The following is a 14557-nucleotide window of genomic DNA, read 5'->3' on the forward strand; positions in this document are numbered from 1 at the left end:
CTGACCCTATGTCCCCGCAGCTGGCCGACAGCGAGTTCTCCCCCGTGTTCCGCCTCCTCACCATCTTCGCCTACGGCACCTACGCGGACTACCTGGGTGAGGCCGGGCGCGGGGCCGGGCCCCAGCCCCCCGGGCCGGCGGTGGGGATCCCGCGGGGCGGGAAACGCCCGGGGCGCAGAGGGCCTCCCTCCCCCGACGGCCCCCCATGCAGCCAGGGCTGAGACCTCGGCCTGACACACGTCTGGTTGTGGTTTGGGCCCCAGACTAGCGGGGTACCTGGCTGTAATTAACGGTGCCATTTGCCGCCTGCCAAAGAGCATCCTGACAGAGACGTTTTTGAAGGGCCAGGGGAAAGACTTAGGTGTCCATTGGGATGTGCAGACCCCCATAAATAAGGCATGGGACAGCTAGAGAGGCTGAGTTGAGGGTGGTGGGAGGAAAGGCTGCTCAGAAAAGGTCTTTTGAGCTGAGAATTGATGGGGATGGCTTGGCAAGACGAAGCACCACTTGGGGGATTGGTGTGCAGGCGTTTTAAGAGACGGGTGTGGTACAGATGCTTCTGTGTAGAACTGGGAAATGAGGCATAAATTGTAATATCCCATTCTTTTCCCTGACAACAGCTGAAGCAGCAAACCTCCCTCCCTTGACAGAGGCCCAGAAGAACAAACTGAGGCACCTGTCAGTTGTCACTCTGGCTGCCAAGATCAAGGTAGTGGCCCTGTTTTTCCTGAGTTCTCCTCCCACTGGGATTACCTCGTGCTCGTTACCATCATGTTTCCACAGTGCATCCCCTACTCAGTGCTGCTGGAGCAGTTACAGCTGAAGAACGTCCGGCAGCTGGAGGACCTGGTGATTGAGGCTGTGTATGCAGATGTGCTGCGAGGGAGCTTGGATCAGCGGAACCAGCGCCTGGAGGTGGATTACAGCATTGGGAGGGACATCCGGAGGGAGGAGCTTAGCACCATCACCCGCACATTGCAGGAGTGGTGAGGAGGAAGCCCCCACTACTAACACACAAAAAAGGTTGCAGGAGTGGCCGGGGCTTCCCTGGATCCTCTGTGTGTCACTAAGGGTGGGTGGTGTTGGGAGGTGACCTACTTGATCCCCTTTCCCATATGCCAACAGAAAGTAATTTTCCAAAAGTAATTTCCCAGATTCCCCTGTTTGTGGCTGGTGGGGTGGCGGGGCCGCAGCAGCCTTTGTGCAGCACTGGCTGCTGGCAGGAGGCTTCCTCAGTGTTTATCTGGAGTTCTTAACCCAGCATGGCTTTGTCACCTGTCCCGCTCCCAGTTAATAACATAATTCCTTGCATTACTGTGTCAGACTCCTGCCCCTCTGTCTGCCCTGCCTGGCACAGCTGTCACCTCCCAGTGTTTTTGGCCTCTGGAGTTGAAATCTGCTGTCTTTCACGTTTCTCTCTATGCTGTGCCATTTCTCTGGCCTGTTCAGTTCTGGGTCTCCTCTCCAGGTGCCAGGGCTGCGAGGTTGTCCTGTCGGGCATCGAAGAGCAGGTCAGCCGGGCCAACCAGCACAAAGAGCAACAGCTGGCCCTGAAGCAGCAGATAGAGAGCGAGGTGAGTGGGTGCAGCAGGGAGCAGCCAGTGCCCCTCGCCTTAAAACAGCTAGAACAAGTACCCTGTGGTTGTTACAGTCTTGCTGAAGAGAGGCATTGCCTTTTCCCTCGGCCAGGCCCCCCAGGGACTTGTGCCTGAAGAAGAGTCTTAAATCAGCTTAATACTCCTCTGCACTGCAGGGGCCTGGACAGATGTTGGTTCTTTTGCTCGGTGTGAGCTTGCAGCTCTTAGCTCCAGGGTTTCCTTTAGAAACAAATTTTTAAAAAAACCCAAAGTGAAACTAAAAAATCCTGTAGACAAAAAAAAGACCCTTTGGGAAATGCGTTAGTTCTTGCTTTGCTGCTCTTGCAGGTGGCAAACCTGAAGAAGACCATTAAAGTGACAACAGCAGCCGCTGCAGCAGCCACATCCCAAGACCCAGAGCAGCACCTCACGGAGCTCAGGGAGCCGGCCCCTGGCACCAACCAGCGCCAGGCGAGCAAGAAAACCTCCAAAGCCAAAGGGTGAGCAGTGTGGGCAGACAGAGAGTGTGTGTGTGTTGACATCAGTGCACTTCTCTGTGTGCACTTTGGAAGGAAGTGAGATAGGAGCCTGAGTGTCCACTCTGAATTTTTATTTTTATTTTTTTTCCCTGTGCCCACAGGCTCCGGGGCAGCGCGAAGATTTGGTCTAAATCAAACTAGTTGGATCTCCCTTCACAACTGGGAGGGTGAGAGGAAGAGATTTGGGGGATGGAGGGGTAGCAGGGGTCCCAAGTGTGATGCTTCTGAGTTCTTCTCTGAGATCAATCTTGCCAACTAACTCTCCTGCATGTTTGTTCTCTTTCCTATCTTCTTTACCTACGTTCCAGGCAGTGTCTCCCTCCTTTTCATCACAGCATTTCACACTCTGAGCTTCAGGTTGTACGCGTCACTGTTTCCTCAACCGCTCAAGCCCCTGCTGCCACGGCCACGTGTTTCTCTCTTTCTCTCTCCCTGTCTTTTGACAGGTCAATTTCAGGAGCCATAAATGTGTGACAGTCACCTTGGCACCCCCAGGGCATCACAGAAGCTTGGAAAGAGGGTGCTGGTGCTCAGCAGTCGTTTTGGCTCTATGAGACCCCTGGGATACTTTGCTCCAGGACACCGTCTTTGATTGTTTAATCTTTGTTTTGCTAGGTGGGAGGGTAGTTTTTGAAGGCTTTCTTTTAAAAAATATATAAATATATTATAAATATATATAAAACAATAAAAATATAGATCTATGGACATATCTATACAAAGCTGTGCTCCTGTGGGTGGCATCTCTTTGCCTCGTACACCAATTCTGGAGGTTCCAAAATAAGCTGTGGTACTAAGAGCCTCTGTCCCATTTTGGGGTGGAATATCCTCAAAATACTCAGTTCCCTTTTCAAAGGGTAGTGCCACGGTATCTGTTGGGATGAGAGTCCATAAAGCAGGATTAATCATAAATCTTATTTAAAGTGCTTTTTCTGTGATTGATTTGCCTCTGGACCCTTCAAAAGGTGATTTTCAGGTAGTCTCAGAGGAAGGTGCAGAGACTGAGGAAAAAGTCCTTACTTGTGTCAATACTGTGTGTCCTGTGATCCTGGAGAGAATGGAAAGGGATGTGGGGCCTTGCCTGACAGGTGAAGGTAACGGAGTCAATGCCCACATGTGGGAGTTCTCACAGTATAGATGCTGCACAAGCTGTTCTTGGGTAGTGGTGGTGTCTGGTTGGAAAAAAAAATCCAAATCAGTGAAAATTATTCCTTTGAGATGCCCAGGGAAAAAAACTAACTGGGATTCTTCAAAGGATGCCTCCTGGAGGCTGGCTTGGAGCCGAGTCAGACGGATGTCAGTGTCATACTGCCTCTCCCCGACCTGTAGCTGATGTAAATGTAAATTGACACTGTGACTCCCACCCCCGCTTGGTTCTGCACCTTGTGCCAAGACTAAAATTTGATTCCCTGAACTTTCTGTGTGTGAGCAAACCACGGAAAAAATTATCCAGTGAAGGAAAGCTGGGAGCTTTGTCTCTATGGGGACTTGTTTGGTTCACTGGCTGGGGTGGGTTTTCTCCTGGGTCAGCTCCCTGTGCAGACAGGTGAGAGTTGGAGCTGAGGCAATGTACGTGTGAGCAAATCTTGTGAAGGGGGCGGGGAGGGGGGTGAGACTGCACCTGTTTTGGTGGTAGCAAGGTGCCATCTCAGATCTCAAACCCCACAAAATGCAGGTGGAATGCAATTTCCCTGCTTTGCTAATTCCAGACTGCTGTAATGCAGCACTGTCAGTGGGAAAGCCCTGTCACCCGAACCCATGAACTCGTAAAACTTCCAAGCAGCTTTGTCCCTCTCTGTGTGGTCACAGGGCTGGGCATACCAGCTGGCTCTGCGGGGACAGGGATATGCCAGCTGTCCTGGGGTGATGGCTCTCACTGGCTGGGGTCTCCCGAGAGCTCAGGCAGCCCCACACCTTTCCCTCCTTCTGTGGCATGAGGCATCTAGCACTTTGGCTGTCATTGCCTGGCACAGAAGTGCCAAGTAGGAGAGTTTTGGTATGAAGCTGTCCAGATGGGAGACACAAACCTGGCTGCAGGAGCACGTGAGGGGATAGCTGGGCCAGGATTGTGTCGACCCACATAGAGAGACCTGACGCATTTGCAGCCATAGGGAGTCTACCTGATGAATCCTGTTCTCCATAAGTTGTAGGGAGGGATTGTGACAAGGCTCCCGGCTTTCATTTAAATCACCTTGAGCCTTCCTCCCTCTGTGTCACATCACCTTCATCTGTCTCTGTCAGCGAGGAGAGGCCCTGCACTCGCTGCGTTTGCGATTGTCTGCAAGAAGCAGTAACGTCCACGTGTATCAGATCTTCACCTCCCTGGGAAGGGCTAGTCTGGGACCGAGGTGCCAACAGGGGAGGTGATACCTGTCAAGCACCTGCCAGATGTCTGGCACCTCACACCCTTGGAAAGATTTGCTGCTTGCAAAACCATTGGGGTGTGAGGAGAAAGAGTGAGGAGAACAGGCTTGGGATGGAGCTGAGCAGCCGGACAAAGCATGTGTCCTAACAGCCACTGGCTGAGGTCCAGCGGGAGCTGGGCTGGAGCGGTGTCACCTCCAGGGAGAGCTGAAGTTACCAATAACGGAGGAGGAGGATATTTGTGTCCCACAAGAACCTGCTGCTGCTTAGCCAGAGCAGCTGTAACAGCTCTTTGCCCCGAGTGTCTCAGCTCCTCTCTGGTCTGTTGGGCTTTGCTATCTTTAACAAAACTGTGGCTATTAGACACAAAGGGTCTGTTTAAATGCCCTGAATCCACAGTTTAAATCCAGACCGCAGATCTCAGGAGTGGAGCTGGAAGCCAGCACTGAGAGTTCCAGGCTGGTCGCATGTGATAGCGCTCGTGTGACGCCCTGCGCAGCAAAGGCCAGGCAGAGCAGTGCCTGAGCACTGTGCCAAGCACAGCCATCGGCCTTGGAAGCACAAAACCCCCACACGGGTGACAGCAGCCAGAGCGTGAACCAGCGTGGGTCTGGGGGGGCTTGCCACTCCAGTCCCTGGCTGTGCTGAAGCCCCAGACTCAGATGCCCACGGCTCAGTCACAGTTGGCACAAGCCCGGCTGTGTCCTTCTGCCGCAACTTTGTTACGTGGCATCTTGCTCACCCCATCTCCCAGGGTCAGCTCATCTCTCTGGTAGCAGCATTTGCCAAGCACAGCCATACACAGGCCTTGCTCCCCCTTCCCATTTGCCTGTGTCCCCCTCTCAAGGATGGCTGTGTTATTGATTTTAGGAGAGTTTGGGATTAAACAGAGCTCTGAAAGTCTTCCATTTTGTTTACTTTTCAAAAGGAGCACCTTTTAAGACCTCCATTAAGAGAAGGAAAGCTGGAGGTAGCACATAAAATTACTTCAGACCTTTGGTAGGACTGAAAAATAAATGAGAGGGTTGCAGTGCAGGATGAAAGTATTGCTGCAAATTGCCTTGCTGGATGGCAAACAGAGGGCAGGAGCATAGGTTTGCCTTTGCCCTTCACCTGAAAACCACGCTTTTTATTTTTCTGCTCATTTCAGCCGTGACTCTGAATTTCAGTCAGAGAAGATGTGAAGATTAATTAATTAGTTAACATTTATAGATCACTTTGAAGATGGCAAGAGTGAGGTAAGTACTGAGCATTATTGTAAGTTTTCATTTTTAAATATCTTTATGTTTTAACCCATTTTTTTCCAAAGAAAAGACTGAGAAGACAGACCCTGAGTAGAGAACAGAAATACCTGGACACGCTAAGCCCTGCAAAGGAATCAGGTTTAGGGGACTGTGGAAGAGAGGGCACAGAGAAATGTCTATCCCAGCATGAGGAGGAGGAGATCTGTCATCCCCAGCACAGAAAGTCTAACAGCTTTTGTGCAGTGATTCATTGCAAGCCCCTCTTTGGGTATGTACCCAGGGCTTTCACGTGTGGGTTCAGAGAAGGGAGGAGGTAGGACAGGACCTGAATTGCTCTGTCACAATGTCCAACTTTTGCCCGCCACCTCCAGCTGCCCTGTGCCAAGAGGTAACCAGGAATTCTTATTAGGCATTTGGGTTAATTATGGTAATTATTGCATTCCTGGGGCACAGTTTCTTCTGGGGAGCTTGCTGCTCCCTTCTTGAAGGTGGTGGAGGTGTTGGGCACCTGCTGCCAGCAGCTTGGCCCCTGCCATGGTGCCCATTCGTACCTGGTGAGTGGGGAGAAGTGTCACAGCCAGGCAGACGCCCTGCAGGACTTCTCTAAGGTTCTCCCCATCCTCCACTGCTCTGTGCCGAGGTACCTCTGGAGTCAGAGGTAGTCTTTGTGTGCTCAAAGGGAGTCAACATTTTGTTTACTGGGGTTTCTGAGGCTGCCCTTGCCTGTGGTCTCCAGAGGAGACCTTTGGCAGGGTGGTTTGTCTCCTGAAGAATGGATGGGCTGGTGTGCATCCAAGTGCTGTTACACATTACCAAGCCCCCTTTGCACCACTGGTGCTGGCTGGGGGGCACATCTCTCGACAGCAGGTTTCCTCAGGCCTGTCTGGGGGCAGCAGGGAGGGTGGCAGCCCTGCCCAGCAGCAGGACATGTGCCCCTCACCTCCATCCTCCTGTGAGCTCCCAGTGCCACATGAGTGGTGCTGCAGCATTCCACGGGAATGCTGCAGAGGCCATGGTGATGCCAGCCAGATTGCAGGGTGATCATGCAGCTGTGTGGTCCCCCAGAGCTCCGTGCAGGGATGCCTTGCCTCTGCTCCAGCAGCGCAGTGGCTCAGTGCTCCCCTGAAGGCCCTTTGTGCCGGGTGGGTGCCCGCAGTCTGGTGTGCTGGGAGAGCTGACACGAGTGATGTGTGTCCCCATCTGCTGCCTGTGGGGCTGTACCTCTGCACAAAGACCCCCTGACAACAGCAGCCACTGAGGGCTGTGCCTGCTGCCTGCCACGGCTGGACCATCCTTCCTGGAATGAGGCCCCGGCTCTGCAGGATTCTGATACAGAGCAAGGTAGAGTAGTCAGAAGAATCTCACAGTTCATGTCAGCTGCTGCAAATGCATCTCTCAGATCATTGACATCCTTCTTGTCTCCTTTTTATGCCCTGGAATAGCTGCTCATTTTGCTTCTGTGACCCCTTTCCCTTTTTGCCATCCTCTCCATGGGAGTCTGTCTGTGTTCCCATTTGCAGGGCTCTTCTACCCTCATCCCTTTTCCTATTACTAGTCACTGCTTAGCTGAAATACTCATATAAAAACCACCTGGTTTTTTCTACTGGTTCCACATGTGCCCCATCTTTTGGGTGTTTTTCTCTCATCTTCTGCAGTTTTCCAGGAGCATCCCTCTTGGTCCAGTGTGGAACTAGGCTGGACTATTGTCTGCATCCTCTGCTGGTGGCAGGCTCTTCCACTGCCAAGGAAAGGAGTTCATTTGCAAAAATTCTTTGTGCAGTGTGCAATTATATTCCTGTTGTGATGAATTCAATAGGCAGCAAAATGTCAGCTGGATTCGAGAGCCGTGACCCTTTTACGGTAACAGGAATGTTCAGAATTCCTGTAGCACTTGTGCACGTGTGAAAAGCAACCCTGCATCGTCCTGTTCTGAGAACAAGTAAAGCCCCAGCCCCTTCAGATCAGGAGAAAATGTTTCTGGGGAGGCTTTGCCTGCATCTGCCTCTGAAGCATTTAGCACTGTTTTCAGGTGTGGGCAGATGGATGATCTCTTTGGTGGGAGCAAAAGCAAGGAGGCTCCTGTTGATCAAGTGTGATCTCTTACCACTGTGGTCTCGTAACCCCTTGCAAAACCTTCTCAAGTGCCAACCCCAAACTGGTTAATTTCATTGTCCCCACTAGTCCCCTTGGCAGGCTGCCCCAGAACCCAACTGCTGTGTGGTTAAAGTTTTTTCATTTCCAGCTTAAATGAATTCACAGCTAGTTTACATTCTCTTGTGCCTGTGCCAGTGTGGCTCCAGCTGAAGCTGTACTTCCTCCCTGGTGTTTATTTCCCTTGAGTACAGACTTCACTTTGCTTAACTAACCAAATCAGCCCCCTCGTGCACCGTGAGCTCTCCATACTCTCTTACTTGCTCTTCAAATAGAGTGCAAAATGCTCTCTTACCTGCACTTCAAATTAAGCTTTCTTGGCTAGAAATGAGCACAGTTTTCTTCCACAGGTGAAGTCTGAGCAGCATCTCGCACAGGCACAGTAGCACACACCTATAGCTACCGGAAATGCCTCCCGGCTTGCATGTCTTCTCCTCTGGTCATCAAGAGTATTTCTTCTTTTCTGACGGTTATAATCAAAGAAGCTTCAGTTTATAGCTAAAATCTTGATTTTTAGGTCCTATGCACCTTTTCCCTTTCACTTTGTGCTACAAACTTTAGCCCTTTTGCTCTTACTGACACCTTTGGGGCCACCTACATCCTCCTGGGTGATACCTGCATCCAATTTGGCAATGTTGATGGGTTTTATTTATTTACTCATACATTTATCTTTTGCAATCTTTGTTCTCCTTTTCTCTCGCTAGTAAGGGATGGATATTGTGAGGCTAGGATGTAATATTCCAGCTTACCTCTGGACATTACATCACCAGCAGTTGAAGATAGGTAGCGTCTGTTCTACTCCCCTTCCTTTTATTACTTTTTTCCCTCCACGCTAAGTTTGCATTAAGTGCCCTCAGGATTTAAAAAGCCATCCAGATGCGAGGAGATAGTGGAAATAATAATAACTGAAGTGAAGTTTCCCCATGAGAACAGTTTTTGAAGTGTTGTCTTTAAAAAGGAAAATTCCCAGGAGGAAAAAAACCCAGTTACATTTAAGACAGAGCTGAAAAATAAAATCAAGACCATTTTTTAGAATGTTATGAAAAGTAAAAAAATATTGCAAATCAAACAAGTCAACTTTAACTTATACCCTGTATTGAGGTCCATTTAAAATCCTTTTGTTCTCCAGCACTGGAGCCAATGCCTGTAGGATTTTACACTCCAACCCCATGGCAGTGCACGTTTGCTTCCCAAACAAGCCATTGTGCCCAGAGAGAGCTCTGTTTCCTGCAGTTCTTTGTGGTCCCACCTGCTTTGAAGCCCTTGTCAAGTCACAAGGTCTCTTCTTTCCCTTCCCACCTTTCCCTTCAGTCTAGGCCTGTGCCAGTCTGTTTCCCTCTCCTGCCGATAGATTTTTGAAGCCCAGAGAGAATGGTATAATCACATCGCTTGGCTTCTCAAGTATCCAAGAACTCCCTCACCCCATTCCCGTGCCCACTCCGCAAATTCTTTTTGGGACACCCCATGGGGTTTGGGGTAGGGAGAGCTGGGAAACAGAGGTGTGCTCTACTGCTCTCACACAAGGTCTGCATTCATTCCCAGCTCCACCGTGAGGTCGCTGCAGGTTTTCTGCTGGGTTGAAGAGCCCTCTACTGTCAGAAGCCTTGTTCCCATTTAGGTAATGGTAGCCAGTGCTCCAGTGGAGTGAGCTCAGATGCGGAAGTCTTGAGTTCTTGTTATCCTGTAGTGCTAGGCAGTGTTTCCAGGCTTCAAGCCATCCTTGTTTCCCTCTTCTTGAGTCTTCTTTGGTGTCCTTTTTAGTGTCTGATACCCACATTTCCCACAACTGGCTCACTACTGTGAAATACCAAATTATTCAGAGGGATGGAGCACCCCTCCTACAAGGAAAGGCTGAGAGAATTGAAGAGAACGGGGATTGTTCAGCCTGGAGAAGAGAAGGCTTTGGGGTGACCTAAATGAAGCCTTCCAGTACCCAAAGAGAGCCTACAAGAAAGATGGAGAAAGACTATTTACAAGAGCATGTAGTGACAGGAGAAGGCAGATGGCTTCAAACTGAAAGACAGCAGGTTTCTGCTGGATATTAGGATGAAATTCTTTACTGTGACGTTGGTAAGGCACTGGCACAGATTGCCCAGAGAAGTTGTGGATGCCCCATCCCTGGTAGTGTTCAAGGCCAGGTTGGATGGGGCTCTGAGTGACCTGGTTGAGTGGAAGGTGTCCCTGCCCACGGCGGGGGGGTTGGAACTGGATGATCTGTAAGGTCTCTTTCAACCCAAACCATTCTGTGATCCTTCAGAGGGGAGAAGTTTTACCTCTGTTCTTGGAGAAGACAGGCTAATGCATCCCAGTGTAACCCCTCTGCACAGATGAAGAATTATGCAAGTACCATTCATTTCCTTGATTGTCTTCCAGTCCCAATTCCTTTTGGAGTCCTCCATCTTGAAAGAGCACAGACTATGTTTATGTCCCTGGATGAATGTCTTTTCTGCATTCAGTGCAGCCAAAAATACCTACTGTTTATAAATAAACACACACCAATAGTTATTGACTGTTCAGTATATCTCATCTTTTTCCAACATTTATTACTTTCATTGTTCTTTGTATCCTCTAAAAGCTTCATCAGCACTGGCTTAATACCTTCTTTCAGATCATTAATCAAGTTTCTAATGAGCATTAGTTTCGGAACAACATCCTACTGGAAATAATTTCATATTCTACAGTCTCTTTTCCCCCTCATTACTTGAAATCTATCAGTGAACAAAAATTTATAATATTGGCCCTTCTGTTGATTTAATAATTACTAACTTATTTTACATCAGAACATAGTCTTGGATGGCCAGATAAAATGCCTCATGCTGGTATAACCTCTGACTCTGGGTTGCTGTAGTGCCTTCATTAACCCAACCCATAATTTAATCAGAAATTGTCACAGTTGCTGGACAGGAACAATTTTGAGAAGTGAGGTCACATATTATAAGCACTGACACACAAATATTTATTTTTAAATTTAATGCATTTTTCATCTCTTATCTTGATTTAATGTCAGCTTACCTGGTTTACAGGTGTGGATATCATCTAATTTTTTATTTGAAAGTATTGGCACGCTAACTTTCACAAATTTCTTTCTCCCCAGTATTCTACAATTCCCTCAGTATTTTACAATGCTTCAAAAAGTACAGTGAAAGATGCACAGACCTTCAGGGCTACCCACAAAAACATTTAAGGGCAAAGTTCCCACTAGCCCTAATGGGTTTTATTTTCATGATACATTTTCAATTATGGAAAACTGAATATACAACAAACAAAACCACCTAAGTTTCTGATTTATTCTGGTGCATTCTCATCCAAGGTTATGCTATCCATCTTCCTACCAGTGTTTCTAGCCTCTCTCCACCTCATTCTACCCATCTCCCCTTACGTCTGTCTCTTGAAAGCATCAGGCCCCTCTGTCTCATTTCAGGTGCCCTACTTGCTCCTTAGGAAGATCCAGTAGTACCTCTGAACTGAACTGATTTGGTGCTTCAATTAGTCCAATTTGAAGGTGACAGCTGTGGGAGAAGGAGCAAGAAGGGATTTTGTCTCCCTTGGATGGATAAGGATGACTTGGAACCATGCCCTGCACATCTGAAATAAGCAGTTTGATTTTCATATTGGGAACATCCAACCTTCTCTTTCTCCATCTTGCTGGCACAGCTCTCATGGACATTTCAGAAATGGAAGAGTCTCATCCCAGCCTTTCCTGTGCCTGGATACAGGAGGTGGACTGCTTTTACGGGGAAAGCATTTCACTTGAAACTGTAACTAATAGGAAAAAATTAACCCCGGGTAGGTGTGTCCCCTTCCTTGGAAAAACCCCTCCCCCTTTCTGAAGTCAGAAGTTAATGTATCCTGTCAGCCTTGGGACAAGCAAAGGGGTCGCCATCTCAATATACTTCTCCTGTTTCCTGGTTTGGGATGTCTAAAACTCTCTCCTGGCCTCCTGTCTTAACACAAAGTTCTCCTCTCACTGAACTTCTTTTCCATATTCCTAGACCACCAGTGCCTTGCTGCCCCTGGAGAAGGCCAAGACCTTGGGAATGATGTGCAGCAGCTAGCAAGGCTCAGGCAGCCAGGTAAATCACCCTCCCACTGCAGAGTGGAAGAGCACGCAAGGGTCCTACCTAAATCCGTAAGCAGGACAGCACCCAACAGGGAGCAGAGGCTGAATCCAGATAAAAGGATTTGGGATTAGATCAAGATTAGGAAATCCATGCCCAAAGAGGAATGGATCCTCACAATCAAAGGTCAATGTTAATCCCCACCACCCCCATGGCCACCTTCTTGTTCTCCGTCTCAGACATCGCCTCAACAACGGCCCAGGACCCAGCAGCTGGTTACTGCCACTGTCTCCATGCTGTGGGCACCCCTCCGAGCTCAGCTGGTTCTTTGCTGGATCAAAACACCAGGTGCCACATCGTGCACTGGCTTGAGGGTGCCAGAGATGAGGGCTGCTGTTATTGCAGTCCTTTCTCTCTCAGTCTGGCAATCCTAAGATGACTTCCACGAAACCTCTCCCAAGCCCTGCTCCTCCTTCGGCTTTGCTCTCTTCAGGGCCTGTCTTGAGTATGACACCTCCAGAAAGTCACTCCACTGCCAGGGACAGCAGTCTTTGAAGTCTCTTCCAAACCAAACTATTCTATGACTCCTACTGGGGTTTGCCATGGGACGAAACAGCACGGGGAAGTGGGGACAGAGCTTGCCACCAGCCAAAGCTCTGTTCTGCACTTCCTTGAAGGGTGGAACACGCACAAACTCTGCCCTGAGCTTCCAGAGGGTGGATGCTGCAAACTTTTTTCAGGGCAGGACAGTCAGTCCCCAGCAAGGTGTCTCTCTCTGTCAGTGCCCACATGTACAACAGAGGGATACACAGCAAGATCCCAGCGCACCACTTCCAAGTGTAAGTCATGAATTGATTTCCTGCCTTCTGTTCCAAATAAAGTGATGAAAAGGTTTGTGTTAAGGGTGTGTACCAGAGCAGGAAAATGGCCAAGAACCCAGGAGATCTTCCCTGGTCCTGTATTCCTAATGCCTCTCAAGTTAAGAAAAGGTCATTCATAACGTCACCCTCAGTCGCAGTGATATAATAAGAAAATAATGGAAGTATTCCCTGTCTGTGCAGGAACCCCAGAGGCCCAATTCAGGGCTACACAGCTCACCAGGCAGCAAGAAAGACTGACAAATTTCCCTTGAGTGCACAGCAAAACTACAGCAATTAGAGGGCATTTTTTGCAAAGGGTGAGTTCTTGGATCTTCTTTCATGATTTCTATGTTGAGCATCATCTCACTCTGTGACTGCATGGGAAGGCTATTAGGCTATTTTCTATAAGAAAACAAAACCTTAGAATTTAACACCAAGTTTTTCCTCAGCAATTTCCCACGGATGTGAAAGAGGTTACTTAATTCCACAGCAGGCACAATTACGTCAGCTGAAGGCAAAGACTGATCCACCAATTCTTTACAGTTTGTTTCTTTATTCAGTAAACATCTAGTTACAAGTTTCACAAATTAAAAAAGTGGGGGAGCTGATTGAAGAGGGGTCGGGGGCCCCACAGGCTGATCCAGCTTTTGTTCTGCTCCTCCCTTCTCCAACGCACACATCCTTCTGCTTCTCCACAGATGTACCAAGGAGCAGCAGGGGAATCGGAGCCTCTGTCCCCATGAGGGGACTGACAGGGGGTTCTAGCAGAATTCCCTCATATTCCTTTCACAGGGGACTAAACACAAACTTCAGAACCAGCCCAACCCAGCACAGAAAGAGTGGAAAGGATGGAAGAGGCAAGGTGGCAGCTCCTCATGCCCACCACTACTGGCAGAAAGAACAGAGCCAAGGGACAGCAGAGAGGGAATGGGCAATTCATGTGTTCCTTGCACATCAGTGAGATTCCCCATGCCCCACTGCAGCACTCAAATGGGGTGAAAAAGAGCAATGCAGAAGATTAGTTGCTTTGTTTCAATTCTTAAGTGGGAGGGAGGTTAATACTAAATTCAAGGAGGGTCCAAGTGGTGCTTTGAAGGGGCAGAGTTTCACTGTCTGTACCTGGGAGGAAAGGAAACAGAAGACATAAAACGAGTAAGTGGTACCTAGAAAGCAGGACAGAAGACAGACAAAGACATGTTTAAACCTTATGTCTAGACATCAAAAAAAAGGGGAAAATGTTCCTTTTCAAGCACTAGATCACATCCTAGTGAGCCCTATTCAAAGCGCAGGAGAGCAGACACCAGCACTTACCTACATTTCAAACTGGATGGACAGCAAACAGTCCCCGAGTTCTATAGTGACAATATAAACACTCCACAGATTGCAATCCTACATGTCATACTATTTCAGCCAACAGTTAAGGCTGACACCACAGGTCTTTTGTTCATGACAAAGCTAACTTAAACAGCTTCCATCTTCCTGTTCAGCACAGCATCTTCTCAAAGTTCACACCTTTCCCTGCTCTCTCAGAGCGGGAAAACCCATTTGCAACCGAAACTTCAAAATAATATAAGATTAGTGCAAAGAAAAAAAATAACCCTATGGCTAAGAGGCAACCATGCAGTGGAAGACAAGGAAGGAACTTGCTAAGACTTACAAGAGCGTGTAGGTAGATTTGGGGGTGGCCACGCTGCACCCCCCACAAGGTCTGCTCCGAGTTCACCAGTCATACCGGCGGGACTGTCTGGAGGGAGAATCCTCAGGGAC

The 14557-nt window shown here is 48.8% G+C and overlaps 2 protein-coding genes across 5 annotated transcripts in view; one reads left to right on the forward strand and one right to left on the reverse strand.

The window, feature by feature from the left end:
• The first annotated feature begins 6 nt into the window (after positions 1-6).
• COPS7A (COP9 signalosome subunit 7A) lies at positions 7-3039 on the forward strand. 3 transcript variants are annotated; one of them, XM_017732009.1, is made up of 7 exons: positions 7-96; positions 621-709; positions 784-986; positions 1469-1574; positions 1926-2077; positions 2218-2283; positions 2425-3037. In XM_017732009.1, exons 1-6 carry the CDS (start codon positions 9-11, stop codon positions 2255-2257), a joined length of 678 nt encoding a protein of 225 aa, XP_017587498.1. In that variant the 5' UTR covers positions 7-8; the 3' UTR covers positions 2258-2283; positions 2425-3037. The 3 variants fall into 3 exon arrangements, with proteins under 3 accessions (XP_017587498.1, XP_017587499.1, XP_008630147.1); XM_017732010.1 differs by having other exon boundaries at positions 2563-3037; XM_008631925.2 differs by having other exon boundaries at positions 2218-3039.
• Positions 3040-13323: 10284 nt separating this feature from the next.
• Positions 13324-14557, reverse strand: part of MLF2 (myeloid leukemia factor 2) — a 4589-nt gene continuing 3355 nt past the window's right edge. The window contains exons 6-7 of one of the 2 annotated variants that reach the window (XR_001861276.1): positions 14448-14557; positions 13324-13909 (exon numbers count right to left, since the gene is read on the reverse strand). The exon at positions 14448-14557 is cut by the window's right edge and continues 68 nt beyond it. Coding sequence is in view for 1 of the 2 variants with exons in the window: in XM_008631926.2 (XP_008630148.2) it covers positions 14510-14557 (48 nt within the window). In the remaining variant the exon portion in view is untranslated. Of the gene's footprint in view, positions 13910-14443 lie in introns of those variants that run through there. The other variant, XM_008631926.2, reaches the window with a different exon arrangement.

This window comes from Corvus brachyrhynchos, unplaced genomic scaffold, assembly GCF_000691975.1.
Source record: "Corvus brachyrhynchos isolate BGI_N302 unplaced genomic scaffold, ASM69197v1 scaffold3, whole genome shotgun sequence".
In the NCBI taxonomy this organism is placed as follows: Eukaryota; Metazoa; Chordata; class Aves; order Passeriformes; family Corvidae; genus Corvus; species Corvus brachyrhynchos.

Bases quoted from the DNA above. Each gene is read 5' to 3' on its own strand.
- COPS7A (XM_008631925.2), top strand. From the start codon at position 9: ATGTCCCCGCAGCTGGCCGACAGCGAGTTCTCCCCCGTGTTCCGCCTC. The intron at 710-783 runs GTAGTGGCCCTG...ATGTTTCCACAG, and splicing joins CTCTGGCTGCCAAGATCAAG to TGCATCCCCTACTCAGTGCT. The intron at 1,575-1,925 runs GTGAGTGGGTGC...CTGCTCTTGCAG, and splicing joins AGCAGCAGATAGAGAGCGAG to GTGGCAAACCTGAAGAAGAC.